Consider the following 26,631-nt stretch of genomic DNA (forward strand, 5'->3'; position numbering starts at 1 on the left):
GGATCATCCTCTTCATTCATACCTCCGCTAAACCATTCGAGAAGGACTCCACGCAGGCACGGGCAAGTACTGAATGGCTGTGGCAGCCAGCGAGTGGCGCATGATCTGAGAATCAGATGATGACCATCTTATCGTTGGGCGATGAAGCACTTGAGCTTAGGATGCAACGCTTGCCACTTCGACAATCTAGCTTCAGCCGCTTCTGATTCAGAGTCGAGTTTGCGCTTGCGGACGTTGCCTCCTTGAGGTCTGACTTCCGGTTGTGGTGAAGGTTTGACAGCATGGGGGACAGCTTGACCCTCCGCAGCATTCTCAATGATAAATGCTCCTCCCTCAACCTTCTGAGCCGCTTCCCAATGGGAAGCGGCTCAGAAGATTTGTGGGAAGTTCCCATCGGAACCACGCCAGAAGCAATGCCGGAGCTATCGCTTAGTTATATTTAGTCTGAATGACCGACACAGCGCGTGTCGGTACCGACAGTGATGGGTGAAGAGCTCTCCGAGAACAGCCTTCACTTAGATAATAGTTCAGGTTAGTTACACATTGTAGGAAGTTCTCACTAGGAGCTCTTGAAGAGTTACTCTTCCTTCAGTCACAAAAATTGGCGTGACGCTCACTGTAGTTCAGTGAGCGTCACGCAATTTTTTGTCTATCTTGAGAAGCGACAGTGTCGCTGCGACACGCCTACAGCGTTCCCGCTTGCTCTTGATTGTTGGAGGAATATACGTTCGCTCTCCTCAGCTGAGCTCAGGAGTCCCCTCAGGGAACTCCACCAAATTATTCAGGCTGAATAATTATAGTAGTCTATATACAAATTCGGGTAGAGCCAACCAAAGTTTCCCGAGATTTCCTCAAAATTTGCATACCGACATATGTATTTGACCATGAGCCGCTCATGATGAGCGTATTTCCCCGTATTGCTCTTGAGGCTAGCCATATTGGAACGATTTTCGTCCTTAGGTACTTTACTCACCGATTTATCATTGTGAGCGTTGTGCGTGGTGCTCTTAGTCGAAGTCACCAATTCTTGGAGTCAGAACTGTACCAGACTTGAAATTTGAGTTCATATCCAAGTAGGCTCAACTTGAACGCATGATGAAGTAGGATGATGCAGTATGAAGTAGGCTCCATCGTGCAGGTTATTGAAGATTCAGACGGTATCGGAGGTCCTTCTACCGGTCCTTTCATCGACCCGAACCAGAGAGTAGTGCAACCGATCGTGGCTGAAGTGACAGCGATCCTGCTGTGGTAAAGTCTCAAGTCGGTTCCAGCCTGGAATTTTTCTTATACCTTAGCTAGTTGTTTGGGAGACGGCACCTATCTGCCTGCGTGTTAGGCAATGTGACTAGGGTGTTGCGCCAATGGACGGCGTGTTAGAAGCAGACAGTGTTATCACTAACTGCTCCCCAGTCGACTTTCACCAAGCCTCAAAGAGGCTGCCTCATCGAGAATCTAGATTCCATATAACTATTGCGATGCGGTGAAGCATGCCTTGACCAAGGATCGTAACAACTTTCTGAAGTTCCGATTTGAAACTCTCGACAAATCCTGCTCTATTGCGTCGAAGTGGTGCGCCATCGATTTTTTATAGATTCTTCAATAAAGAACTCTGACGAACGGGTAGCGTGAAGAGTGGCAGGATTGGATGGGAAAGTTTGAGACGAATCGGGGTGTGACAGACCCCTATCTGTCATGATCGAGGCCTGTCAGGGTTCGACGTGATAGATTGCTACATGTCCGAATCATTCACGGATACGGTCTGTGAGTGATTCTTTAGTATTGATGATGTATTTTGCTCTCATTTTCTCTTGAATATATCCACAATGATAATTGTCCCTAGCAGCAACACAAAGCTGTTTCAACCAGTGCTAATGACACCAAATACGTGAGGTTATTGATTCTGGAAAAACTACTTTTATCATCATTATTCATGACTACTTCATTCTCTAATCCTGGATTGGACAGTGGGAGGCAACGAACTGATCACAGGAGTCTAAGCCTTAGTAGCCACACATATAGCCACACATCACATGCTCTCTTCGCGACAGGAAGAGGGATAACATACCAACCCAGCCCTCAATTTGTCGAGAATCGTGACCGGACCGCGGCTTTTTGACACTCCCGCCTGCCGATGCCCCACAAGAACTAATTCCTCATGATCTCTGTACCCGAAATCAGCTTGTCCTTGCGCAGAGGTACGATGAGGTAACGTTATATATCCGCCACTTGATACATTTGACAAGAAAAACGCTACGAAGTCGAAACTGGTACAGCTCCTTCCTATATAGCTGATTTTACGTGTGAAGATACCTCAGTACTCAATACAGATATTAGAACCGTTGGTACAGCGTTGGAAAGAGCCCAACAAGGGCTTTCAAGTGGTATCTTTGCTCGCGAACTGTCACTTGCCGCGAAATTACGGGGGGTGAGCCATGTTTTTTGCACTACCCTGTGAAGTCATATGACATCGACACCAGATATTATCCCACTCATTTCCTAATGAATAACTCCGAGCCCTTTAATGATCCTAAGTTGTCACTGGGGAGAAACGCACTTGATCCTCACGACGCTACAACGAAGAGAACAACGCAACCGTAGTATAGTAGCTGATCGAAGGATCTATACTGGGCGCGTGGACACGCCGAGTCTTCTCGACTTGACGCGCTGCGTTGCGCATCTTCAAAAACTATTACTACTAGAGAAAACCTCTTTGTTGAGCAAAATCGAAAACTCATGTCTTAGACATGATGTCTAGCCAGTAAGGCAAAGACGACCATATATGCGAGATTTGAGATGAGTATTCTTTCTCATCGATGAAGCAGGGTTATAAGAAATACGGCGAAGTACATCATTCAACGGGCAACTATGATTTACTGATAGGATAGACGGGCTCGCGAAGGAGACCACATACACCTGAGGTAACATACACATCACCATGGATTGGGAGGAAAGTTTCCTCATACTCTCTCAGAGAGTTGAACTCACCATATTCCGTATCGTCAATAACGATTCTTGCATAGCCATGCTCTCCCCATTTGGTGCCCCATGAGTTCTTTATACGATAATATCTGAGGGGAACAACAGTAGAGCCGCGCGGCTAGCGTCACGGCCTAGTAACTAGGCCCTAGCTCTTACGGGTCATGGCCTCTATCATAACCAACTACAAGGACAGCATGAGTTGGGAAGTTGCCACATACATCTAAAAAGATTGTCGTCGCGCTCAAGCAGCTACTTTGATGACGGGTCATACCTCCCTTGATGATACCACTCTTATAGTTTTGGAAGACCCCAGACATCCCACAGATGAGTGTACTGACAGGCCCACCAAAGGCAACGGCTGCGAGCATCGAAGATGAGGAATTGCTTTTCACATTTACATGACTTATGGTTCTAGCCTGGAAGTAGTTGATTAGGATCTGCTGTTTCCTACGGCCTTAAACTCACCTTAACGGCGTCTTTACTAACATTGCGACGACACTGACCATCTTTTCCTACATATTTATAAGCTCTTTCAGTTTCCAAACCATGATCCGCAACATACTCGTAGGAATCGTTCAAATGACGTGTACCATTGCATCCTCTGACAACAATCAATGGTCATGCCAACTAGAAATTGCAATACTGATTGCCGTAGGCTGTACTGCAGTCGATAAGTTCCTGCTCCGAGAGAGAGACAAGCTGACCAGTAACATTCTTGTGGAGGCCTTCCAATGCACCTAGTAAGGCACCTTTACGTGAGTAGCAACGATGAGGATCTCACCAGCAACGCCAAAAGCCCAGCAGCTGCCGCATACAGTTCCTTGGGACTTCACATCAGTAACCCAACCTTTTTCGACATAGTCGACCCTCATCGGCAGATCATCATCGACCGAGCCCTCAAATCCGAATGTTTGGGCCTCGGAGTCTGACACGTGGCTGCGTCAGGTAATTCGTACTCTTTCGAGCGCCTACCGATTCCTCGCAACATCGTTTGCTGCCAGTCACCAAGGGAGTATCCTCTTGTGACGAACTCTCTGAATTCATCGTTTGTAAGATGAGTGAAAGGAGTGATACCCAGCTTGTAGGAAAGGTCTGAGAACCACAACCATAACCAGGCAGTACTGCAGATAATTACATCTTACTCCTTGAATTTACTTCATCTATGAACTTGAGGTTGTCGTGAAAGATGGCAAGTCTCTTGACATCCTCTTCGCCAAAGTCATGATCGTATCTGCAACAAAGCTGTGTCCAATAGCTACCAGAAACATTGCGCACTACTCATTCTTGTACGCTTCGAATAAGTTCTGCACCTCAAGAGGCGTTCGTTTACTGAAAACACCTAGAATTGAAGATAGTAGGATAGGAGTGAGCATTAGTCACACAAGAAAGCCTGGATCCAGAAGGCTGTCGGGAGAGAAAACTCTCAGAGCAACCGAATAGCCGTGAAGAGAGAGACCGAATCCCCCGGTACGTGGAACCTTGGAAACCGCCACGGCGTTGTCTTACACTTATGTGACCTGTTACTGTGCGTGAGTTCTCCTTATTACAGCATTTCGTTTCCGGCTTCTGGGGAAGGTCTCTGTGCTGAGTCTGCTCTCGCGTGCGTACGACTGCTTAGGTCGTCGCCACCCGAATACAATCGATCAGGCTATGTTTGCGTGCCCCAGCACTCATTGCTAGTGCTTTGGGAGCCTACGAATTGCCCATTATTCTTTCCGGTCGAATTTATTGGCTTATAGTAGGAATATGAGTTTCACATGACATCTGTGTCAGATATTATCAACTTCATTTCCTGATGAATGACTCCGAGCCCTCAAATGATCCTCAGTCGTCACTGGGAAGAACCATGCGTGAGCGGCTCACGACGTGAGCCTCACGTTGAGCCCCAGGACGCTACATTGTACAAATGCATGAAAATTTGATTTCTCGGCTAGTACGGGGAGTACTCATACATTCTCTCAGCACTCTGAATGTATCCATATAACAAGTAAACACTAGGAGTTCGGTTGGCTGAATCAAACGCCGCGTGACGCGGCGTGACTCGCCGCGCGTGCCAAAAACGATCGTGCGCAGGCGTGCAAATTCCTAAGCAGCACAACATCACTGGAGCATGGAGAATCAAATGGCATGGGAATTCACATTTCTTGCTTTGATGTGAGCACCACCACATGTGAGAAGTTCTTACTGAGAACACGTTTCAGGCGGTTGTCAACAGATTCTGATAGCGACAGTATTTCGCAGAAGGACCAGAGGATGATCACGGCTTCAATTGAGCAGTCCTAGATGTTCGGAACATGTTTGGAACATCATGTTCCAACGACACTATAGACTCACCAGACTCTCTGGTTACACCACGTGTGATTATCATCCCAGACTCAGCGCGACAAGGATCAACTTTAGCTTGAACAATGAGGACAACAGAGTGGCCAGAGCCTGTGTGACTCACAGGGCATAAGTCCCAGTGTAGGAAAACAGTCGCTCAGCAACACAACTGTGGCACGAAGGCTCGAAGGAAGAGATCTCGCGTCGTTGGTCACACAATTCCGTGTCTCTCCAGGAGACTCTCCTGAGAAAAAAAGCTATTGTGTCCTTCTCGTCCCTTTCCCTCTCTCGCTTCTTTACCACTATACCACCACTTCTACGGTGGAAGTTCCACCACAATGTCGTGTCTGGTATTCAGCCGTCAATTAACGGGGAAGGAGCTGCGACTATTACACTTTTAGTTTCACACCACACTGGCTATTCCGAGATAACCCGAGACCATAATGTGAGCTTAGGGGAAGTGCCAGGATAAATATATTTCCTTCCCATTACACTCATTCAATATTCGTCTGTTACAGATGCTCTTAACGCAACGCCCTGAACTGCAGACTAAGAGTTAATCATTAACTGTTAATGGAGAGAACAGCCCAACAGTAGAACTGGTCAATTTGATGATGGTGAAGGCAAGTTTGCAGGGGAGTGGGCTCACTCTTTGAGAGTCACAATTTGTGACTCACAAACGGCTCGACAAATTCAGGGATCACTTGATTTTATACAACCACCAACTTATATAGTACTCCCACACTAGACCGACCAACAACTTATGTAGTAGTCCCACACTATACCGACCAGTGATCGGTATAGTGTTGGTGGTCGGCGACCACCAACGAGTGTGACGATAGCATCACACAACACCGCATAACTGTATTAAAAACCATCGCTCTCTCAGTAACATATGTCTCCTACGTTAGAACACCAACGCCTCGTCATCTATGTTCGTGAATAATAACAAGGTCCCAACTTGGGACTCCCAAGTAAACCAGATCACTTCTTCTCAAAATTTTTACTCTTAACTTCTATAGGTGATCTACCCCGCGATATGATGGTCCTTTTTCCAAACGCACCCAAATAGGAATTTTGTCCATAGTATCCTTCCGACTTGGAAGGGTACTATGGAAGGGTACTTCGGAAGAATACTGTCGGAGTACGCCGTACTCCGACAGAGGGTGAGTTGTAGTTCTTTCATTGGTGATAGATAGATGATGATGAAATGATTTCAGATACATTCCGGTTAGATCAAATGTGTCCGAGGTCGTATCGAGAATCTTTAATTTCGCCGAGGCCGACTCTGTGATTGCAGCCGCAGCGTCCAAACTAGGACACTATTTTGATGCTGGTATCCTCTATAGCAGAGCTCAGAATGCCCTGGAGAAGTCCTTCAACACTGAGAGCAAATTGTTCGGGCCGCTCGAAGTTAGCGGGAACTGGATCTCTCCGTTTGACCCGTCAACGCGGTCAGTTGAGTTCTTCACTCGGGCTTTGGCAAGTCAGTATCGCTTTTATGCGCCCTTCAATGTGGACTTCCTCATCACGAAGTATGGTGACCGAAAAGTGCTCGTGAGCACTTTGAAAAGCTTTTTAGTGAACAAGTGTGTCCAGTTTACACGAGTGATAACCGTCACGGTTATCACTCGTGGTGTGATTCACGAAGAGACCGAGTTAGAAGTCCTAACTTAGGACTCACGAGTGAATACTTTGGTCAATACGGTCACAATAACCAGCCGTCTCATCACGTTCTCGGGTTTTGCAGTCGTCCCTCAGTGGTTCCTCGACAGGAAGAGGCTCCTCATAGAGGCTGGTTAAAAATTGTTCAGAATCCGTACAGGTTGGAGATCCAAGGGCGTCATTTAGACGTCCATAGAGCCGCTCGCCATACAGCCCTCGCTTGGTTCACTTTCAAAGAGCGTTGTGACAGGCCATTGGGAGCAGCAGGCTACCTTCCTATTGGTGAGATATTATTATAATCCATCACCAGGGCGAGCGCTACACGTGCATTCGTTTGTAGGCAAGCATTATCATACGATTTTCGTTGAAAATATTCCCGTTCTCACAATCCATGAGCGAGATCAGGTGGGTTCGGGGACTGTTTGCAGCTTTTCAAAGTCGTTTATCGGAGTAATTTGGGGAAATTCCGTAAGTTTATGAAACGGGATAGTGACAAGATCATCTTGTCAAGATGTGGTTATTCATGATAATCGTGGACGTTTTACTGACTGGACTCGTGGACTGCGTGAGAAATCCCAAAACTATCGTTCGTTGTTGATAAGGTACGTCGATTTATCACGCTCATTGACGGGTTATATGAAGCTGGCATCAAATTTACTTGACGGAGCATGTGGAGGGTCGTCGGAATGTACCGAAGTGGTGATCACCTCGATGGATTTTCTGGATCTCGACAAGAATGGAGTTATCGACAGAAACGAATTCGAGCAATACTGTCAGAGATACGGTTAAGCATTCACCGGTCATATAACCGTAGTTAATGCTGAAGCGTGATACGTCGCAGTGGTCGCTACAGTTGCACATTACTGTTCATATGACGTCTTGTCTCTCACTTCCTTTTCACTCCTGTAGTCCGACGTTTTCTCTTTGATTCTTTCACATTCTTGTAAGACTGGTTTGATTGGAGCGTTGAGTTTGTGAGTGATTGATTGGTGAGCTCATCGAAACTGTTTATCATCCATTACTGAGTTGATAACACTGCCTGACCAGTCAGTGCAATATATCCAGTGTTATGTTATAACACAGCTGCGAAGTCTGAGTTCCTCTTTTTTCCCGACTCGTATCATCCTGATCAGCATTCCTGATCGCACCATCGCTCCCCCCAATGGTTGATAGTCAAGTCAATAACCCTGATCATTACGGTCCGACATCTCACAATACGCAGGAATCCTGCGGCAGGATTATCACCAAAAATTACACCACACATAAGTAAAACTTGGATCGTTTTGGCTGTGGTCAAGATAGTCAACCGTTTAACAGAATCAAATGAGAAACAACACATACTTCGAGTCGAAGTCTTCGACATTCCGTCCTAGGGGTCATCTGGAGAGCAGATTCCGTGAAATTCATGGAGCCACTAAAGTTGCTCCTTAACTGTGCCTTAAATCTAGGAATGCCTCGACAAGCTTCTTAATAGTGTGCTATAAACTGAATGAACGCTATATGATGTATTACGTCGAGGCTTGCTGGAGTCGAACGGAAGACCCATTTTTCTCACTGACCAAGGCATACATCATAGTGGTGGCCATTCAAGCCCTTCAATACCATAAATCCCATGACTGCTGCTCCTTGACTGATACAACACAAGATGATCTTCTCGGGTGAGAGAAGTACAGCGTAGAGCGGCAAACTGATCGTACCAATTGTAAGGTGAGAGGACTATTATGTGCTCGTATAACATGCACGAGCAAAGATACGTCAGTATGGAACGGTCTACTGTACGAACGAAAGATGTAGGGTGGTCATGATATCAGGACATCTCAATCAAAGCGTCCAAAAGTCAAACAGAAAGTCATGACAGGCTTCTCGCAGAAGGCAAGAGATCTAAAGTGAGATCATCTACTCTTCCAATATCCACCAGTGAAGAAATTCTCGGAGATACTCTGCGCTCCACTGGGCTCATACAAGAACATCATATGACCCGCGTCAAGCACCTGAATGAACCATTGATGATCTCTGGGTCTCGAGGGACCTCAGAGACAACCCACGAGGCTGTACTTTGATGAATGCGAGCTTCGCTCCATTTGTATACTGTGAGGCCCACATCTTGCCGAAATTCCTACCATCAACCTACGAGAGCCATAATGGGGTAACATCGTTGTGGAAGATACTAACCTTGATATCCTTAGCAGGGGATTCCTTGAGCAACTTCCCGTAGTCTTTAACTCCTTTCAATTTCGAAACCCCTTCGAACGCACCGACAGCATTGGTCATAAAATCTTGGTCACCGTTCACGACAAGTACCTTGATGCGAATTTGTTATAGTTATATCATTCGCCGCCTGATTGAAGAGGTGCTCTTTGTTCAGCTTCATTCAGTACGTCTTAGGTAATAGTACAGAGAACGGTACGCCATGCGGATAACTCTGCGAGAGGCTTTTCGACAGCTCACTTTCAATCCTGCATCGAGGAGACTTGTGACCTGATATGTTGTATCATAGGCAACGAATCTAACGAATTGGTCGTGGACCTAATATCAGTATCCTTCACATAGAATATCACGGAGGTAGAGTACTTACCTGATGATTATAGGGCATCCACTCTTTTGAAACGCCCAAGGCTTGCTGCACAGACTTCAGGTTCAAGAGGTCGGGCACCTTTGAGTAATACGCGGTTCATTCGGGATGAACTCCAGAGTGATAAGATATGCATCGACTTCAGATAGAACCATGACAGCAATAAAAGGCCGTAGAAAGGTTGTCACACGTTATACGGGGAAGTCTACTAGCTTACGTCCCCAGGGTGAAGTCTGTAGAAAGTGTTCTCCTTTCCAGGTGGCACGCGGATGTCGTAACTAAGTGAATTAGGAAAGCGACCTTCAAAGATAGAAAGGATCCTCTGAATGCAGACTCTGCATTGGAGAGAGTCACTACTACTCCAATGACAATATTGGAAACATCATTTAGTTATAGATTGTGTGAGAGTAAACAACCATTACGCCGTAACCCAGCGTTCAAAATGGATCTTTTGGATGTCGACCCACTTACGCGCTTGTTCCTGCTGAAATAAGCCGCTGCGCGGTGTTCTTTTCACAGGTGTTCAGAGCTTGCTTGCAGTAAACTAATATTGCAGGGAATGCACATCGTTTTGTTGGGGGAATATCTCCGTAGATGGCCCACGTTTGAATGTCGGAAGCAAACCTCGGACGTGAAATTCATTATTTGAGCTCACCTGAGATCGGAGTCCCTCCGGGGCCATTACGATTGCACTCATCTAGTTGTTCTTTACATTGGACCAGCCTTGCTTTCATCTGGTCGATGCTGAGAGGAAGTGCAACTCCACGACTAAATCAGTGAGAAAACGACTCAACTCTGCTGAGGGTAGCAGTTTGTGGTCCTGCGCCATCTGTAAGCATCCTTGATATCTGGGATGGTCCTCATCACACATGCCACATGTCACAACAACCTTACGTAGCTAGAGGCGCTGCAATTCCAGAAAGCATCATCACTCCAACCAGATTGACCTTGAAGCCGACAGACTTGACCAGCCGTGCCCCCAACGTTGCCATCATCTGGGCTGAGGGGAGGGGAGGGGGGTTTATACACTTATTGCCGGTGATGTGATCGCCTCGGAGTTTACCCGACGACGAGAAGCCGACTAGATGCACGTCATTGTTTAGGCCTTTATGTTGTTCGAAGAACTTTTTGACGAAGTCCACCCTGAAAGAAATCCGACTGGATCATCATTGCTGTTGTTGCGTCAACTCACAGGTCTAATATTAGATTCTCCCATCCGGCACCGATAGGTCCTTGACTGAAACCTGTAGGTATCGGTGCATCGACCCAGATACCGTTAGCTTGTCTCGTCCATGAGAACCTAGGGCACCGGAAGCTTCTAGTGGATACTGAACGTGCATAAACCCAACTTGTTTTCGATGAGCCAATTCCCATCCATGCGACATGGTCCGTTAGCTGTCAACATAATTCCAAGGCTGCTGGCACCGGGACCACCAGAGATGTATAAGAAGGTCTGTGCCGTTTTAGGATTGCCATCGGCCTGTATGATAGTGTAGAAGTACCTGGTACAGATATAGCAGCAGCACACCTGTAATGATCTGCAACGGATTCAGACTCACCAACCTATGCAAGGGGCTTGTTTGCACGTATCCATACTCCTGGTTTCCACTGCCCTTGGGGCATAATGTTTTACCTTTCTTCAATAGCTCAGACGGAAAGCTTGAGGCAGCTACGAAAGCGATAATAAATGGGAGGAATAAGACCATTTTATCGGGGGTGTAGCTTTGTTGCGGGAGAAGTTACGCTACGATGCACGCATGAGCCTTGGTGGACCTCTATAGGCCAATACCTTGTACCAAAATCGATATCTCACTGCTAATAGCAGTCTGCTATAACTAGATAAGCCAACTCGACTCCAGATTCTTGTAGTATACCAGCTAACTCAGTGATATGGTAGTGGCACTAGCCAGTTGTAGGGTATTTAGTTACTGTCGATCGATACCACAAATATAAGACGGATGTAACGTCCTCTTAGTCAAGACATTCACCCACGGTGAGAAACCCAACACTTTCATCTGCGCTTCATGATGAGTTTGTCAACAGAAGATGTTTTCAACTTGCTACCAAAGTCTTATCACACCCTGATGTTACCAAAGGAAGAGATCTCAGAAGTCTCCCTCATTCCGGCGCCCTTCTGCTCTACTAATATCGATCACCTGCGTACTTCACGTAAAAAGCTATCAATGAACAAGATTCCGCACACACTTGTGCGACATGAACTTGTAACAAACCCTACACGGATAGATTAACTGTAAAGAAATGAAGAAAGAAAGACAGACATAAATCCTGTCATAGAATCACCGTTGGATGCGGCTGCTCAGATCGTCGTAGTGGTACGTCCACGCGCGGCAGTCTTCCCCCCCCCCCCCAGTCGGCGACAACGTCGTTGTCACTTTCAATGAGTGACTCACTCATTCAAGTAGCACCTTCCGGCGCTGCGTCCGCCATGAGAGTGGTACCATCGGCATTCAAGTCCACCCGAAAAAAACGTCGACCGTCCTCGCTGTCCAATATGTGAACCCAACCTTCAGTCTTCTGCTCCTCTACACTAGGCCCCGCATACAAGCCCAGAACATCCGCACCCGTTACCAAACGAACCAGTACACAATCTCCTTCCTTTAGCTTGGCAGGGTCCACAGTGCCCTCAACCGCCGGAGTGGCTCGGGTACGGTCCACTTCCTCACGCCTCACCTCCAGGTGACAGGGAGAGACGGCGATAGTTTCACAGGAAGTCACCCCCAGAGGTCGGAGTCGTATTGAAAACCCCGCCATGCGGCCCAAGTAGACAAAAGGACCGCTGTTGACGTTCACCGTCTGAACCTTCACCACATGATTCACGACGTCCAGTGCACCTGGTCGACGCCATATCACCAATGTTCCGCCCTCAAGATCCGTGATATTCTTCGTAGGTCCTCTTCCGGATGCCACTCTTCGTGCTGAATCTTGCAAGCGAGTCTCCAGCACCGTGAGTCGTTCACGATCCAAAAGGCGAACTCTTTCCTTGATGTGGACGGGGTCCGTCGTCGATGGGTCTACATCGACCGTGGCGCCGTCCATCTCCGTCCCGAACTCCTTGGCCTGGGTCATGGAACCCAATAGTGCTGCGGAGGGGGCTAGTATTCGACTCTCCAGGGCACTCGCACCAGAAGCACGAACAGCGGAATTAAGCGTCACTTGAGCATACCAGAGAGCCTCGTCCCAAGCAGATGCATCACCGATACGATCTGATTGATCTTCTTCATTCATACCTCCGCTAAACCATTCGAGAAGGGACTCCATGCAAGCACGGGCAAGTACTGAATGGCTGTGGCAGCCAGCGAGTGGCGCATGATCTGAGAATCAGATGATGACCATCTTACCGTTGGGCGATGAAGCACTTGAGCTTAGGATGCAACGCTTGCCACTTCGACAATCTAGCTTCAGCCGCTTCTGATTCAGAGTCGAGTTTGCGCTTGCGGACGTTGCCTCTTTGAGGTCTGACTTCCGGTTGTGGTGAAGGTTTGACAGCACGGGGGACAGTTTGACTGTAGTAAACCGCCTCTCTCATTTGCTAGGATACATCATTGTGTTCGTATGTCTCTGTGGCGTGTGCAAGTCAATGATACTATAGCCGCTATAGTATAGCGCCCTTGTGTATTGTCCCCTAGCGTAAAGCTAGTCGTTATTGCGGAAGTTTTATTGTAATGTATGAACAAGTTATAAGCTCAATTTTAATTACCTTCTATGTCACAGTATCCGTCGAGTTCTAAGGGTGGGGATAATCCTGCTGATTCTAGTAAACGGTCTACACAGGCCGGGAACACTTCATTGGTACCCGATGCAGGATATCTTGCTCTTACTGGCCCCGGACATCGATCAGAAGGTGGTGTTTCTTCGGCTCGGAGTGAGTTTGCTAAGGCTGTTGGCCTCGATGCTAGACTCATTCATCTGCTCAAATCTGAAGAGGTTGAAGCTCTTGTGACTAAAACTTCTGGTGAGGATCTGGACAAACGTTTGCAACTTCGATTTCTATATCAGTCGGTTTTGGCTGAAGTCCCTAATGTTGCTGCTGCCCAGGTCAATGTTCCTCATGTACCTTCTCGGTTGGACTATGCTCGATATCATAGGCCTCTTCCTACGCCTGGGTTAGGTGGACGAAGTGATAATGGATGTGGTTCTAGCATTCATGACCTATGTATGGAGCAAGGTGATGCTGATGATTCTCTCAATATCAAATCGGTAGGTATGGTCTCTTCTTTACCTATACCTGGTGGTGGTCAATTTTTTAATGGCCGTAGTGATACAAGATCTATATCTTATTTTGTGCGAGAATGGCTCCAAATGTGTCGTATTTATGGTTTATCGACGGCTAATTGTTGGAGGTATCTTCTGAGATGTATCAATGCTAGTGTACGATCAGAGCTGATGGATAGCTTGGAAGAAAAGGGTCTTTTAGTTTCTGCTTCGGTTGAGCAGCGACTGCAACATGCTGAGATGTTTTTGAGAGGTGCTTACAGTATCACGGATGATACTGTGAAGTATCGTCAACGACTTGCTCAAGTTAAGCAGAAGACCAATGAACTTATTGGTGAATATATTGGTCGCCTGAGGGAATCTCTAGCGGAAGGTCGATGCTTAGGTATTAGTATTGCCAATGATGAATTGCTGGATAAGTTTGTTCGTGGATTACGACCAAATTATCAGAAAGCGGTGAAGACTATTTATGCTCATATTCGTGATACTAATGAACTATGTAGTGTCTTAACTCTTTGGGAAGCCTCTAATAGTGAGTCTGGTGCTACTGTAAATGTTGTTAGTACTGGTGAAGACTCGGTTAATGTTGAAGGTTCTCAGATGGGCCAAGGACCTCAGAGTCAAGGAAGTGCTCAAGTTAGAGTTAAGGTCCCTATTAAGTGTTGGTACTGTAATGGTGCTGGTCATATGAAGCGAGATTGTGATCTTTGGAAGGCTAAAGTGAGATCTCAGCCGACTCAGATAGTTAATGCTGATGTTCCAAAATCTATGGATCCTTCATCTGTAGTTGCTTCCCAGCAATTGAGTCCGGGTTCTGTGAGTGTAGCGCCAGCAGTTGCTGTACCAGCAACTACCAAACCTATCGGTAATAAAAGTTCTGATCAAGACCCTGCTAATGTTGCTACTCGAGGCTTTGAGAAAGTATCGGTTATCTCAGCTATAGTGAGTGGTAAGAGACATTGTATGGTTGACCTGATTATTCGTCAGGAACCTCGGTGTTCTCAGTGGGGTGCTAAGGTTGCTGCATTGTTGGATACAGGTGGTCAAGGTACAGCATATATTAATGCTGATCTGTATCGTGCTATTAGAAGTGAGGGTTTATTCGATGATTCCTTGAGTACTTGTCAAGGAGTTACTTTTGGTAACGGTGAACGTGTAGCTGCTTTAGGTGGCTTCTTTGCTTCTCTAGAGGATGGTGACAAGAAGGAGTTGGTGGAATCGGTTCAATTCAAGGTGATCGAGGGATTAACTCCCCTTGTCATTGTTGGTATTGAGACTATATAACGTTCTACTCTACTTCAGTCAATGCTACTTGCTAGCATATCGAGCATAGCTATTGATGGTGCGACTTCTGATACCATTGATGTGAATGACCATATTGCAGTAGTTCAACCGGATGAGGTCAGAGCTGCGACTAATATGACTCTGGATGACCATGGTTATACTGTAGATTGTCCTCTAATGAGTGCTCGTTCGGTAATGCCTCATGCTGAGCCTCGGAGAAGGAGGAGTCGGAGTAAGGAAATTGCTATTCATAGGAGGATTCTTATTGCTGCTCGTGAAGGAAAGTTTGCTCCTATTGATGTTGCCTCAGCGACCATTATAAATGAGGTTGTTCTGGTTGATAAGGGTTCTTCAAGTGGAGATGGTTCGTCTGTGATTCCTTTTTATGATATGACTGACGAGGAGATTAAGAAGAGGTTTCGAGTGACTCTTGACTGCCGAGGATTGAATTGTATGAGGCTTGTTAAGAAACCTGATTCCCCTGGTGAGTATATGTGGGTTTTGCCGACAGAGATGGCCGAAACATGGAAGTTGGAATCTTCTGTTACTCAGAGTCAGACTAATGCCTTCCTTACTCTTCGTGAATGGCCAGGTCATTTACGACGGTTTTATTTCAAATTGGATCTGTCGGATGCATTTTCGGCAGTAAGAACCGCTAAGGATCCTTGGCCGTTATTCTGTTGTAAGACCTATGATGAATTTGGTCAGGAACATGTTTGGTGCTGTACCGTTATTGTTCAAGGATTTCGGTACTCTCCGATTTTATTCTCGAGAGTGGTCTCGGATGTATTAGAAGCAGCTAGAGCTGAATGTAAGCGTCTTGGTTATGATGCTGAGCTTACTCATTTCCAAGATGATGTATTGGATGGGGGCTCCTTATCTAATAATGATATGAAGAAGTCCTCTACTTTTAGGGAATGTAAAGCTCAGCTAATGTCGCTTCATCGGTTCTTACCACTGTGTATGGAGCCAGTTATTATGGTTGGTGATAATATGAATTCTGTTGGTGACCGACATTGGCATTCACTGGAAACTAATCATTGTGCCGATGAGCATGAGATGAATATAGTTATGGAATACCAACGGTCTGTGGTTGGTACGTTATGGGTGAATCGATCATCTTGTATATCTCTGGTGGACGCTATGGCTAGGATTTCCAAGGAGGAAGCTGACACTTTGGAATGTGATCGTCAAGACGGTTTGGTGGTTACTTTGAACCCTCTGTCATGTATGCTAGCTACCATTAATGATCTCGATGATGAGAGTATCTGTGTTATTGATGATGATGTAGAGTCGTGGAATGATATTGTGGTGGAACCTTTCGTTTGCCCCAAATTCTGTGATCTTGATGAGGTAAGAAGACAACAGTTGACGTGTCCAGAGGTTGTGGCTTTGAAAGAGCAGTCTGGTTTCATCTCTGACCCTGATGGGACGGTGTATCGTGTGCAACGGTTCAGTGACTGTGAACTTCAGTCCTACTGGTACTCTTGTTAAGCAACTATTACTGCCTAAATCTTGTCGTAGACATCTTGTTGAGCAAGCTCATGCGGATACTCATGCTAATGGACGACAGTTGAAGTTCTTCCTCCAGTCTTGGGCGTGGTTTCCCAAGCTTGGTAATTTATGTCGTGCTGTGGCTCAGGCTTGTCCAACTTGTCAGTTGACAGCTAGTCAAGCTGGTAGGGAGTTTGCACCTCATGGTACTAGGAGACCTACTTCGGATACTCCGACGGCTTGGTTGAGAGTCGGGGTAGATGTGGTTCACATGGGTGGTGGTGGTAAGCTTTTGACAGCTACATGTTGGTATACTTCATTCTGTGATTTCGAGCCTATTCCTGATACGAAGGCGAGCTCTTTCATCCGTGGATTGTTTATATTATTCATGCGATGTGGATGGCCACGATGTGTATTCTCTGATGGTGAGTTTAATTCTCAAGAAGTTCAGTCATGGAGTAAAGAGGTTGGTATTTCTTGGACCATCCATGCTGCGAATCATCCACAGAGTGGAGGATTTTATGAGAGACGGCATCGAATGATCGTTGAGGCTATGAGGAAGTTTACTCTAGCAAGTGGATCGTTGTGGTCTGATGAGCTGATCCTTGCCCAGGTTAAATGGTTGATTAATCATTCTGAGATTGGTGAGAGTGGAATCTGTCCGGCACTGCTCTTTTATGGTCGTGTGCTTCCTGTTCCTTGTATGAGGGGCGTTGATGATGACATCACGATCGAGCAGCCACAGTCTTTATGTGATCTCCTTAAGATTGTCGGTCGGGTTGGTAGTCAGCGGCAGAAGATGTTGGCTATGTTTCTTAATGAATGGCTTGATCAACGAGAACGGTCTCGTCCGACTATTCGATACGAGTCGAACTTGAAGCCTGGTGTATTGGTTTATGTCTTCACAGAACGTGTGAATAAGCTTTCTCCTACGTTCCGTGGTCCTTTTCCAGTGCTTTCAGTTCGTGGTCGTCATGTTTTGGTTACTACTTCTTCTGGTGTTGAGATGCACTGGCTTGGTAACGTTAAACGTTATAAGACTCTTGACCCAGATGGACGTCGCCAAGCAGCAGTAGCTTCTGAAGAACGTACTCAACAAGCTTTACGAGAAGAGAATCGAGTTAAGGATGTTTTGCCTGTGCGTTCTTCGAAACGTCTACGTGGTGAGTCTCCTGGTCTGATGGAGACTGTTGAACGAGCTAAGAAGGTTGCTAGATCGTGATGGTTATTTAGGGGGGCTGTAATGTAGTAAACCGCCTCTCTCATTTGCTAGGATACATCATTGTGTTCGTATGTCTCTGTGGCGTGTGCAAGTCAATGATACTATAGCGCCCTTGTGTATTGTCCCCTAGCGTAAAGCTAGTCGTTATTGCGGAAGTTTTATTGTAATGTATGAACAAGTTATAAGCTCAATTTTAATTACCTTCTATGTCACAGTATCCGTCGAGTTCTAAGGGTGGGGATAATCCTGCTGATTCCAGTAAACGGTCTACACAGGCCGGGAACACTACAGACCCTCCGCAGCATTCTCAATGATGAATGCTCCTCCCTTAGGATAAACTACAATCCCTGACTTCTCCCGCCACAAATCTTCTGAGCCGCTTCCCATCGGAACCACGCCAGAAGCAATGCCGGAGCTATCGCTTAGTTATATTTAGTCTGAATGACCGACACAGCGCGTGTCGGTACCGACGGTGATGAGTGAAGAGCTCTCCGAGAAGTTCTCGGCGAGAACAGCCTTCACTTAGATAATAGTTCAGGTCAGTTACACATTGTAGGAAGTTCTCACTAGGAGCTCTTGAAGAGTTACTCTTCCTTCAGTCACAAAAATTGCGTGACGCTCACTGGAGTTCAGTGAGCGTCACGCAATTTTCGTCTATCTTGAGAAGCGACACGCCCACAGGCTGTGGGCCACAGCGTTCCCGCTTGCTCTTGATTGTTGGAGGAATATACGTTCGCTCTCCTCAGCTGAGCTCAGGAGTCCCCTCAGGGAACTCCACCAAATTATTCAGGCTGAATAATTATAGTAGTCTATATACAAATTCGGGTAGAGCCAACCAAAGTTTCCCAAGATTTCCTCAAAATTTGCATACCGACGTATGTATTTGACCATGAGCCGCTCAATGAGCATCATGACATGATGAGCGTATTTCCCCATATTGACCTTGAGGCTAGCCATATTGGAACGATTTTCGTCCTTAGGTACTTTACTCACCGATTTATCATTGTGAGCGTTGTGTGTGGTGCTTTTAGCATTGGAGAATACTCTCCGTCGAAGTCACCAATTCTTGGAGTCAGAACTGTACCAGACTTGAAATTTGAATTCATATCCAAGTAGGCTCAACTTGAACGCATGATGAAGTAGGATGATGCAGTATGAAGTAGGCTCCATCGTGCAGGGTGTTGAAGATTCGGACGGTATCGGAGGTCCTTCTACCGGTCCTTTGATCGACCCGAACCAGAGATTAGCGCAACCGATCGTGGCTGAAGTGACAGCGATCCTGCTGTGGTAAAGTCTCAAGTCGGTTCCAGCCCGGAATTTTTCTTATACATTAGCTAGTTGTTTGGGAGACAGCACCCATGTGCCTGCGTGTTAGGCAATGTGACTAGGGGGTTGCCCCAATGCACGGCGTGTTGGGAGCAGACAGTGTTATCACTAACTGCTCCCCAGTCGACTATCACCAAGCCTTAATGAGGCTGCCTCATCGAGAATCTAGATTCCAGATAACTATTGCGATGCGGTGAAGCATGCCTTGACCAAGGATCGTGACAACTTTCTGAAGTTCCGATCTGAAACTTTCGACAAATCCTGCTGTATTGCGTCGAAGTGGTGCGCCATCGATTTCTACCTGATGGGCTAATATGAAAGTGTTGTTGTGACCCTAGGGAAGGTGAACTCGACATAGCAATAAAGGAGTTGATAAGAGATTTAATAATGATCCATCTATGATTGCAAACACGGAAATATCTAGCTTAGCTTATCACAATCTGAATGGATTACATATCTTAGGGCGATCGCACAAAATGGGACATAACAACCTGCCCCCCTGCGATCAAACCACAAAAAAAATTTAACGGTAATACAAACGAACATTACGGATATGTTCTCGAACTTCAGTCTGAGGATCAGATTGACAGTCTTCTGGACGGAGATACAAAACGTAGTCGAGAACCCTCATAACTACATAAACTTTATCACTGTAAGACCCAGCAGCACCTGCTCTGCCAGGCTTCATAGATGGGCGAAAGATTAGAACCCTATCACCAGGCTTGAGCTTCGGCAATCGGCGCCTGACGGTCACATCACGATCGAAGAGGCTATGTCGAACCTGCTCCCGAACAGCTTCTCTGGCCTTATCAAGCTGTTCGGCACCGTCTTGGTTTACAATCTCTTCGTCAGACTCCAATCTTTTAGAGGATAACAACGACATCTCCTCTTCTTCCAGAGCTCGGCGTCCAAACATAATATCAAATGGAGTAAGACTAGGGACACCTAACATCGTTAAAGGTCTCGAATTCAGCCTTTGTACAGCCAAGCCGATAAAGCGTTCCCATGACTTAGAACCTTCGCAAGATCGAGCAACCAATCGACTAACCTTATATAATAATACCGCCAACAGATTTCTCCGCTAGACCATTAGCCCAAGGAGAAAACCTAGAGCTATAGACAACCACAGTACCAACCTCACGCATCTCCTTCTTGAAGAAAGCTGCTCGGAAAGCCGGACCCTGGTCACATCTTAGCTTAGCAATTAGGCCATACTCCATCATAATACCCAGAGTGGTGAAGGTAACCAAACGGCTCGTCTGGTCGGGCATCCCATGAGCAAGAGCAAAGCGGGGATATGAATCCACACAGACGAGAACATAGCTGTTTCCCCTTGATTGGGAGATTTCAAACGGTCCACAAACGTCAACGCTCACCACAGCAAATACACGAAGAGCAACAGGGTCTAAACGTGCATAATCATCTCCTTTGACAAAACGCTTGGTAGCAGACCGTTGACAAAGCGGACATGTCTTACAACACCAGGAAACCAACTTATTCAAGCCCTTAATTGAAAATACCTTCGTGATACGCTGCTTGGTATACCTTGGGCACAAATGACTATACCTCTCGTGAAAGGCACGAGTGATACGCTTTGCCTCTTGAAGACCTCGATCAGTGTCCACTGGGATAACATAAACTTCGATAGGCTCTCGCAGTGTATCACCGTAAGGATAATGTAGTCGACAAAGGATCCCGTCAGACAACAAACGAAGATTCCGAGTAGCTTCACTCAAGAGTACTCTATCCTTATTAGAGTACTTCTCGACATCATTCGCCGCCTCTGCTTCTAACCATTCACAATAGGTCTTCAACACCGGAGATTCTCGTTGCAAGCTACGAAGTCGCTGGCGAGGATCTTCTTGCCCACTCAAAACACTCAAATAATCTTCTTGGTGTATCAAAGGAAACTTCAAAGAGGACCCCAAATCACCATCACTGGCTTCGTCCGTGTCCAATACAGCTTGTGAAAGGAGACTCTCTGGCTCCACATCATCAAGACCCAAAGAAGCAGTAAGACCCCACTTCTCAACCAATCTACTGAGGCGATCAGCAGGGTTCAGAGCACCCTCAACTTTACCATAGGTAACAGTTATACCACTGGCACGAATATCCGAGACCAACTCATTTATACAACATACTAACCTTTGTACAGCAACCTTCTCAATAGACTTAGCACCAACACGATTTTCCATCCACCGTAGAGCTGTTGAGAATCCGTATATACGAAGATTGATGAAATCGGGGGCCCAATCGTCCTATGGCTACACAACATCCCATGCAAATACAACATGAGCTTCCCAATAGCAGCAAGCTCCTTCCTGTTGATATGCCAACTCCGTTGTGCTTTAGTACTCAGCCATATGCCAGCCTGCTCTGCCAAATCCCACACCTCTGTATTTGGCTTAGAGAGTTCCGGAATAATATCAGATATAGGGACCGTACCATTCACAACCTTGATACACCACCCGTAACCAACTGGGGAAGCATCTACAAAGCACACCAAACTAGAGCCACCATAACACCAGTGTTCGCACCGTTGGGCAGAATATTCCTCAAGAGTCGTAAAACACGAGGAAATGATGTTGAAGTCAGCAGAGCCATTCTCAATCGCGAGCAACTGATCTGCCTCCTTCATCCCCTTCCCACCGATGGACCGGAGTAAATCTCCTGCTAGTCGTGCTTCACAATGCAATCGACAGGGATCCACACCAGTACCACCACAACCGGCAATACCAAGAAGTAGACGAGCAGTCCATTTCATATTGAAAGAACCATCAGGAAATCTAAGACCCGAAGGAATCGACTTTCTGCAGGACAGCATGAGATTTCCTTCACGAAAGCACCAGTTCAAACCCAAATGCTTGAACTGCATCTCTTTATCAGAATTATGTTGCTTAGATGCAGGCAACTCGAAGCCTGCTTGAAGGAAAACACTCTCCATCATATTCACAAACCGGTCTGCAGCATCAACAGCTTCTCGATCACAGTAGATGGTAATATCACCGAGGTAGATGTAGAAGCTCGCAGTTTGTAGAAGAAGTTGATCCTCGGCACTCAGCTGAGAATAAGCAACATTCATCAAATGTAGCAACACCGTATAAAGGCCTGATGGGCCTACTCCTAGGCCAAAGACCATTCTCGAGCTCGCATAGAAGGCACTATGGACCCGTAAACTCACCGGCTTCCTTATATGGATCCGGTAAAAGGCTTGAGCACAGTCCAGAGTACGAATCCTACCACCCGGCCGCCACCTCAGTCTCAAATCATTCAATATTTGAGTGATACTCGGACCATTATAACCACATCTCGGTAATCTTTCATTATAACTTCGAGCATCGATAATTGGCCTACAAGAAGTACTCCGACCAGGACTGGGGAGAGGGAAGACCAAAAGCGATGGACCTTCCCCCTCCTCACCTTTAGATAGCCGCCACCATCCCTTCTTCAGATATCTACCAAGCTCTTCCTGGAATGCAACAGACTCATCATTCTTCAACTTGGCGAACAAACCCCATGTATAGTCCCTCCGTGGTCTTGACGATACCTTATCATCACACTTCAAAGGAAGATCATTTTCAGCACAACAAACCTGCTCTGGTGTGTCTTTCTGCTCAGAAGGACGTAAACGTCTCATACGCCATCGGTATTTCTCAGTACCGATCACAGGATACCAACCATCGGTTTCTAGCCTAGCATTAGGCAGACCAATCTTAGAGGGATGACTCAGCGTACCACCAGATACGATAAGACCAGGACCATCAGAGATCTGATTAACTAAGGAAATAGGGTCATCTTCAGCTTCGACCTGGTAGAGATCACTGAGACCATCATCAAAGTCTTCGTTGACGATATTCACTGGATCACTACCCGCTTCACTATTTGTCATTAATGGCTTCAACTCACCTTTTACGGTGACCGACCGCTCGGACTCACTGTTCACACCAAAAGACAACGTGACTCCACAATCACACATACTCCTGACGCCCAAGATGGCATTCTTATTTCGACCACCTTGAAGAACCCTAAATTGGATTTTGGCAACATCGACCACAGCCACCACCTGTCGAACAGAACCGTCGGCCAGAGTAACCCGTAATGACTCAGACACTCCTCGACTAGATGTAGCCAAGCCAAGCTTTTCTACAAGCGATGCAGAAATATAATTATAGTAAGCTCCCGTATCCAGGAGAGCAGACAATATCTTACCCTGACCAAGGGGAATACTGATAGTAGGGCCAGCTAATTTCTCCTTAGTCTTGAAAACAGCACATACAGCACAGGGATCATCATCCACAATATTCAATAAACGCTGAGTAATCTCCACGGTCTCTTCAGACTGACTAACCTCAGGCTGCTTAAGGGATACTTCAACAGAACTAACGGTGACGGAGGACTTCTCAATAGGAGGCTTAGGAGGACCACTGGCTGTACCATCTTTGGAGTCGGTATGAGCAACCTTATAAGACTTACCAAACCGACATTTCCCAGATCGTCGCCAATTATAGCATATCTTCTTTTTTACCACTTCTTTAAAAGTACCATTACCAGCCTCAGTCACAGAGTTAACCTTTCCCAAGCTCCCACGAGACCCCTCCTTTACCCCAGTGATCATACGCTCACGCATTACCAGTGCAGTTGCCAGTTGGCTATAGGTAAGACGGCCACCGGCATTTGCCATACGATCAACAGCAATCTCTTTTACATCTTGTCGGAGAGAGCTTAGAAGGGCAGCAACCAAACGACCATTATCCAAGACTATACTATGAGAGGCCAAATCCGCTATAGTAGTCCCAAATCGGTTGAGAAAATTTGCCGTGGCCTCTGACTTAGTCTGTCGTAGTGCCAACAGCTCTCGCTCGGCCTTCCAGGAACCAGTATCACCGTCCACATCCGATGTTAACACCTCCAACTCCTTCATAAGACGGTTATACTCCTCCTTCCACTTCTGTGCCGAAGCATTTGGTGGAGGAGCTGTAGGCCTGAGTCGTAGTTGAACATTATCAGCAAGATTCCTCATCAGAGCATAATACCTCAACACGTAGTCATTATAACCACGGGAATCACAGAGGGCATAAAACTTCCGACGCCACGATGGGAAACTACGGATATCAGTAAAGCCGGAATAACACGAACCGTCGATGATCTTAACGGATTCTACCTCCTTTCGGGCTTCTCGGATAGTCTTCGAACCCACGTCATTTTCCAGTACAATAACATCATCCATTGGTGTAGGAGCAATACCACTACCAACATGCTGATCACCTTCAGATTTAACACCTGCCAGGCGGACACTGAAGTCATCAAGAACTGGATACTCAGCCTTCACAGAATTATACACAGGACGATTTCTTATATCGTCCACCTTAAGAGATGCAGAAAAATCAGTATCAAGTCGTTGTTGAAGAGAACCATGATCGCGAAAGAAAGGAGAATACCAATCAGAGAGTAGAGCCTTACGGGCTGGACTCGTATTATTCCTTGTAGCAGTAATACGGAACGCCGTAATCTCCTGCAGCACCGCCCGAAGCCGAACTTCTTCGGGACCCAGAACCAGATCCAAAGCATCATTAAAAGCTTGATCGGCCGAGATACCTTCACCGCCATCAGTAACAGGACATATAGATTCGAACAACCGCTTCAACTCCGCGTCCAGATCCAAACCTTCAGAAGTGAACCAACTAGAGATCACCTTTGCCCATGAGGTCCCGGTATCGGAGCCAATTTGTTGTGACTCTAGGGAAGGTGAGCTCGACATAGCAATAAAGGAGTTGATAAGAGATTTAATAATGATCCATCTATGATTGCAAACACGGAAGTATCTAGCTTAGCTTATCACAATCTGAATGGATTACATATCTTAGGGCGATCGCACAAAAAGGGACATAACAGTGTTTATAGATTCTTTAATAAAGAACTCTGACAAACGGGTAGCGTGAAGAGTGGCAGGATTGGATGGGAAAGTTTGCGACGAATCGGGGTGTGACAGACCCCTATCTGTCATGATCGAGGGCCTCGATTCGAGGCCTGTCAGAGCTCGACGTGATAGATTGCTACATGTCCGAATCATTCACGGATACGGTCTGTGAGTGATTCTTTAGTATTGATGATGTATTTTGCTCTCATTTTCTCTTGAATATATCCACAATGATAATTGTCCCTAGTAGCAACACAAAGCTATTTCAACCAGTGCTAATGACACTAAATACGTGAGGTTATTGATTCTGGAAAAACTACTACTTTCGTCATCATTATTCATGACTACTTCATTCTCTAATCCTGGATTGGACAGTGGGAGGCAACGAACTGGTCACAGGAGTCTAAGCCTTAGTAGCCACACTTATAACCACACATCGCATGCTCTCTTCGCGACAGGAAGAGGGATAACATACCAACCCAGCCCTCAATTTGTCGGAGATCGTGACCGGACCGCGGCTTTTTGACATTCCCGCCTGCCGGAGCCCCACAAGAACTCCTTTCTCATGATCTTTATACCCGAAATCAGCTTTTCTTTGTGCAGAGATACGATGAGGTAACGTTATATATCCGTCACTTGATACATTTGACAAGAAAAACACTACGAAGTCGAAACTGGTACAGCTCCTTCCTATATAGCTGATTTTACGTGTGAAGATACCTCAGTACTCAATACAGATATTAGAACCGTTGGTACGGCGTTGGAAAGAGCTCAGCAAGGGCTTTCAAGTGATATCTTTGCTCACGAACTGTCACTGGCCGCGAAATTACGAGGGGTGGGCCATGTTTTTTGCACTACCCTGTAAAGTCATATGACATCGACACCAGATATTATCCCACTCATTTCCTAATGAATAACTCCGAGCCCTTTAATGATCCTAAGTTGTCACTGGGGAGAAACGCACTTGATCCTCACGACGCTACAACGAAGAGAACAACGCAACCGTAGTATAGTAGCTGATCGAAGGATCTATACTGGGCGCCTGGACACGCCGAGTCTTCTCGACTTGACGCGCTGCGTTGCGCATCTTCAAAAACTATTACTACTAGAGAAAACCTCTTTGTTGAGCAAAATCGAAAACTCATGTCTTAGACATGATGTCTAGCCAGTAAGTCGAAGACGACCATATATGCGAGATTTGAGATGAGTATTCTTTCTCATCGATGAAGCAGGGTTATAAGAAATACGGCGAAGTACATCATTCAACGGGCAACTATGATTTACTGATAGGATAGACGGGCTCGCGAAGGAGACCACATACACCTGAGGTAACATACACATCACCATGGATTGGGAGGAAAGTTTCCTCATACTCTCTCAGAGAGTTGAACTCACCATATTCCGTATCGTCAATAACGATTCTTGCATAGCCATGCTCCCCCCATTTGGTGCCCCATGAGTTCTTTATACGATAATATCTGAGGGGAACAACAGTAGAGCCGCGCGGCTAGCGTGACGGCCTAGTAACTAGGCCCTAGCTCTTACGGGTCATGGCCTCTATCATAACCAACTACAAGGACAGCATGAGTTGGGAAGTTGCCACATACATCTAAAAAG

General features: G+C 46.3%; 7 protein-coding genes across 7 annotated transcripts; 2 read left to right on the forward strand and 5 right to left on the reverse strand.

The window, feature by feature from the left end:
- Positions 1 to 2,863: 2,863 nt before the first annotated feature.
- On the reverse strand, positions 2,864 to 4,352 carry Pmar_PMAR024896 (thiolproteinase SmTP1, putative; the record flags this gene model as incomplete). The annotated part of the gene is made up of 10 exons (XM_002773571.1): positions 2,864 to 2,913; positions 2,986 to 3,068; positions 3,136 to 3,199; positions 3,251 to 3,395; positions 3,445 to 3,580; positions 3,623 to 3,716; positions 3,761 to 3,904; positions 3,952 to 4,071; positions 4,122 to 4,210; positions 4,258 to 4,352. The coding sequence occupies 10 exons, from the start codon at positions 4,350 to 4,352 to the stop codon at positions 2,864 to 2,866; spliced, it is 1,020 nt and encodes a 339-aa protein (XP_002773617.1).
- Positions 4,353 to 8,858: 4,506 nt separating this feature from the next.
- On the reverse strand, positions 8,859 to 11,132 carry Pmar_PMAR024897 (Carboxypeptidase Y precursor, putative; the record flags this gene model as incomplete). Its single annotated transcript, XM_002773572.1, has 12 exons — positions 8,859 to 8,957; positions 9,022 to 9,093; positions 9,139 to 9,267; positions 9,415 to 9,492; positions 9,542 to 9,619; positions 9,756 to 9,816; positions 10,010 to 10,082; positions 10,194 to 10,282; positions 10,433 to 10,681; positions 10,731 to 10,838; positions 10,888 to 11,040; positions 11,098 to 11,132. 12 exons carry the CDS (start codon positions 11,130 to 11,132, stop codon positions 8,859 to 8,861), a joined length of 1,224 nt encoding a protein of 407 aa, XP_002773618.1.
- An 821-nt stretch (positions 11,133 to 11,953) lies between these two features.
- Pmar_PMAR024898 (hypothetical protein) lies at positions 11,954 to 12,817 on the reverse strand (the record flags this gene model as incomplete). The annotated part of the gene is made up of 1 exon (XM_002773573.1): positions 11,954 to 12,817. One exon carries the CDS (start codon positions 12,815 to 12,817, stop codon positions 11,954 to 11,956), a length of 864 nt encoding a protein of 287 aa, XP_002773619.1.
- A 444-nt stretch (positions 12,818 to 13,261) lies between these two features.
- Positions 13,262 to 15,055, forward strand: Pmar_PMAR024899 (hypothetical protein; the record flags this gene model as incomplete). Its single annotated transcript, XM_002773574.1, has 5 exons — positions 13,262 to 13,511; positions 13,668 to 13,760; positions 13,974 to 14,105; positions 14,157 to 14,713; positions 14,777 to 15,055. 5 exons carry the CDS (start codon positions 13,262 to 13,264, stop codon positions 15,053 to 15,055), a joined length of 1,311 nt encoding a protein of 436 aa, XP_002773620.1.
- A 195-nt stretch (positions 15,056 to 15,250) lies between these two features.
- Pmar_PMAR024900 (retrovirus polyprotein, putative) lies at positions 15,251 to 17,771 on the forward strand (the record flags this gene model as incomplete). Its single annotated transcript, XM_002773575.1, has 3 exons — positions 15,251 to 16,527; positions 16,580 to 16,734; positions 16,810 to 17,771. The coding sequence occupies 3 exons, from the start codon at positions 15,251 to 15,253 to the stop codon at positions 17,769 to 17,771; spliced, it is 2,394 nt and encodes a 797-aa protein (XP_002773621.1).
- A 1,849-nt stretch (positions 17,772 to 19,620) lies between these two features.
- Positions 19,621 to 20,013, reverse strand: Pmar_PMAR024901 (hypothetical protein; the record flags this gene model as incomplete). The annotated part of the gene is made up of 1 exon (XM_002773576.1): positions 19,621 to 20,013. The coding sequence occupies one exon, from the start codon at positions 20,011 to 20,013 to the stop codon at positions 19,621 to 19,623; it is 393 nt and encodes a 130-aa protein (XP_002773622.1).
- A 133-nt stretch (positions 20,014 to 20,146) lies between these two features.
- Positions 20,147 to 24,833, reverse strand: Pmar_PMAR024902 (hypothetical protein; the record flags this gene model as incomplete). The annotated part of the gene is made up of 4 exons (XM_002773577.1): positions 20,147 to 21,197; positions 21,243 to 21,355; positions 21,490 to 22,158; positions 22,279 to 24,833. Coding segments are annotated over 4 exons (4,388 nt in total), but the record flags the coding sequence as incomplete, so codon positions are not given.
- Positions 24,834 to 26,631: the final 1,798 nt, after the last annotated feature.

This window comes from Perkinsus marinus (genome assembly GCF_000006405.1).
Source record: "Perkinsus marinus ATCC 50983 genomic scaffold scf_1104296958752, whole genome shotgun sequence".
Taxonomy (NCBI): Eukaryota; Perkinsozoa; order Perkinsida; family Perkinsidae; genus Perkinsus; species Perkinsus marinus.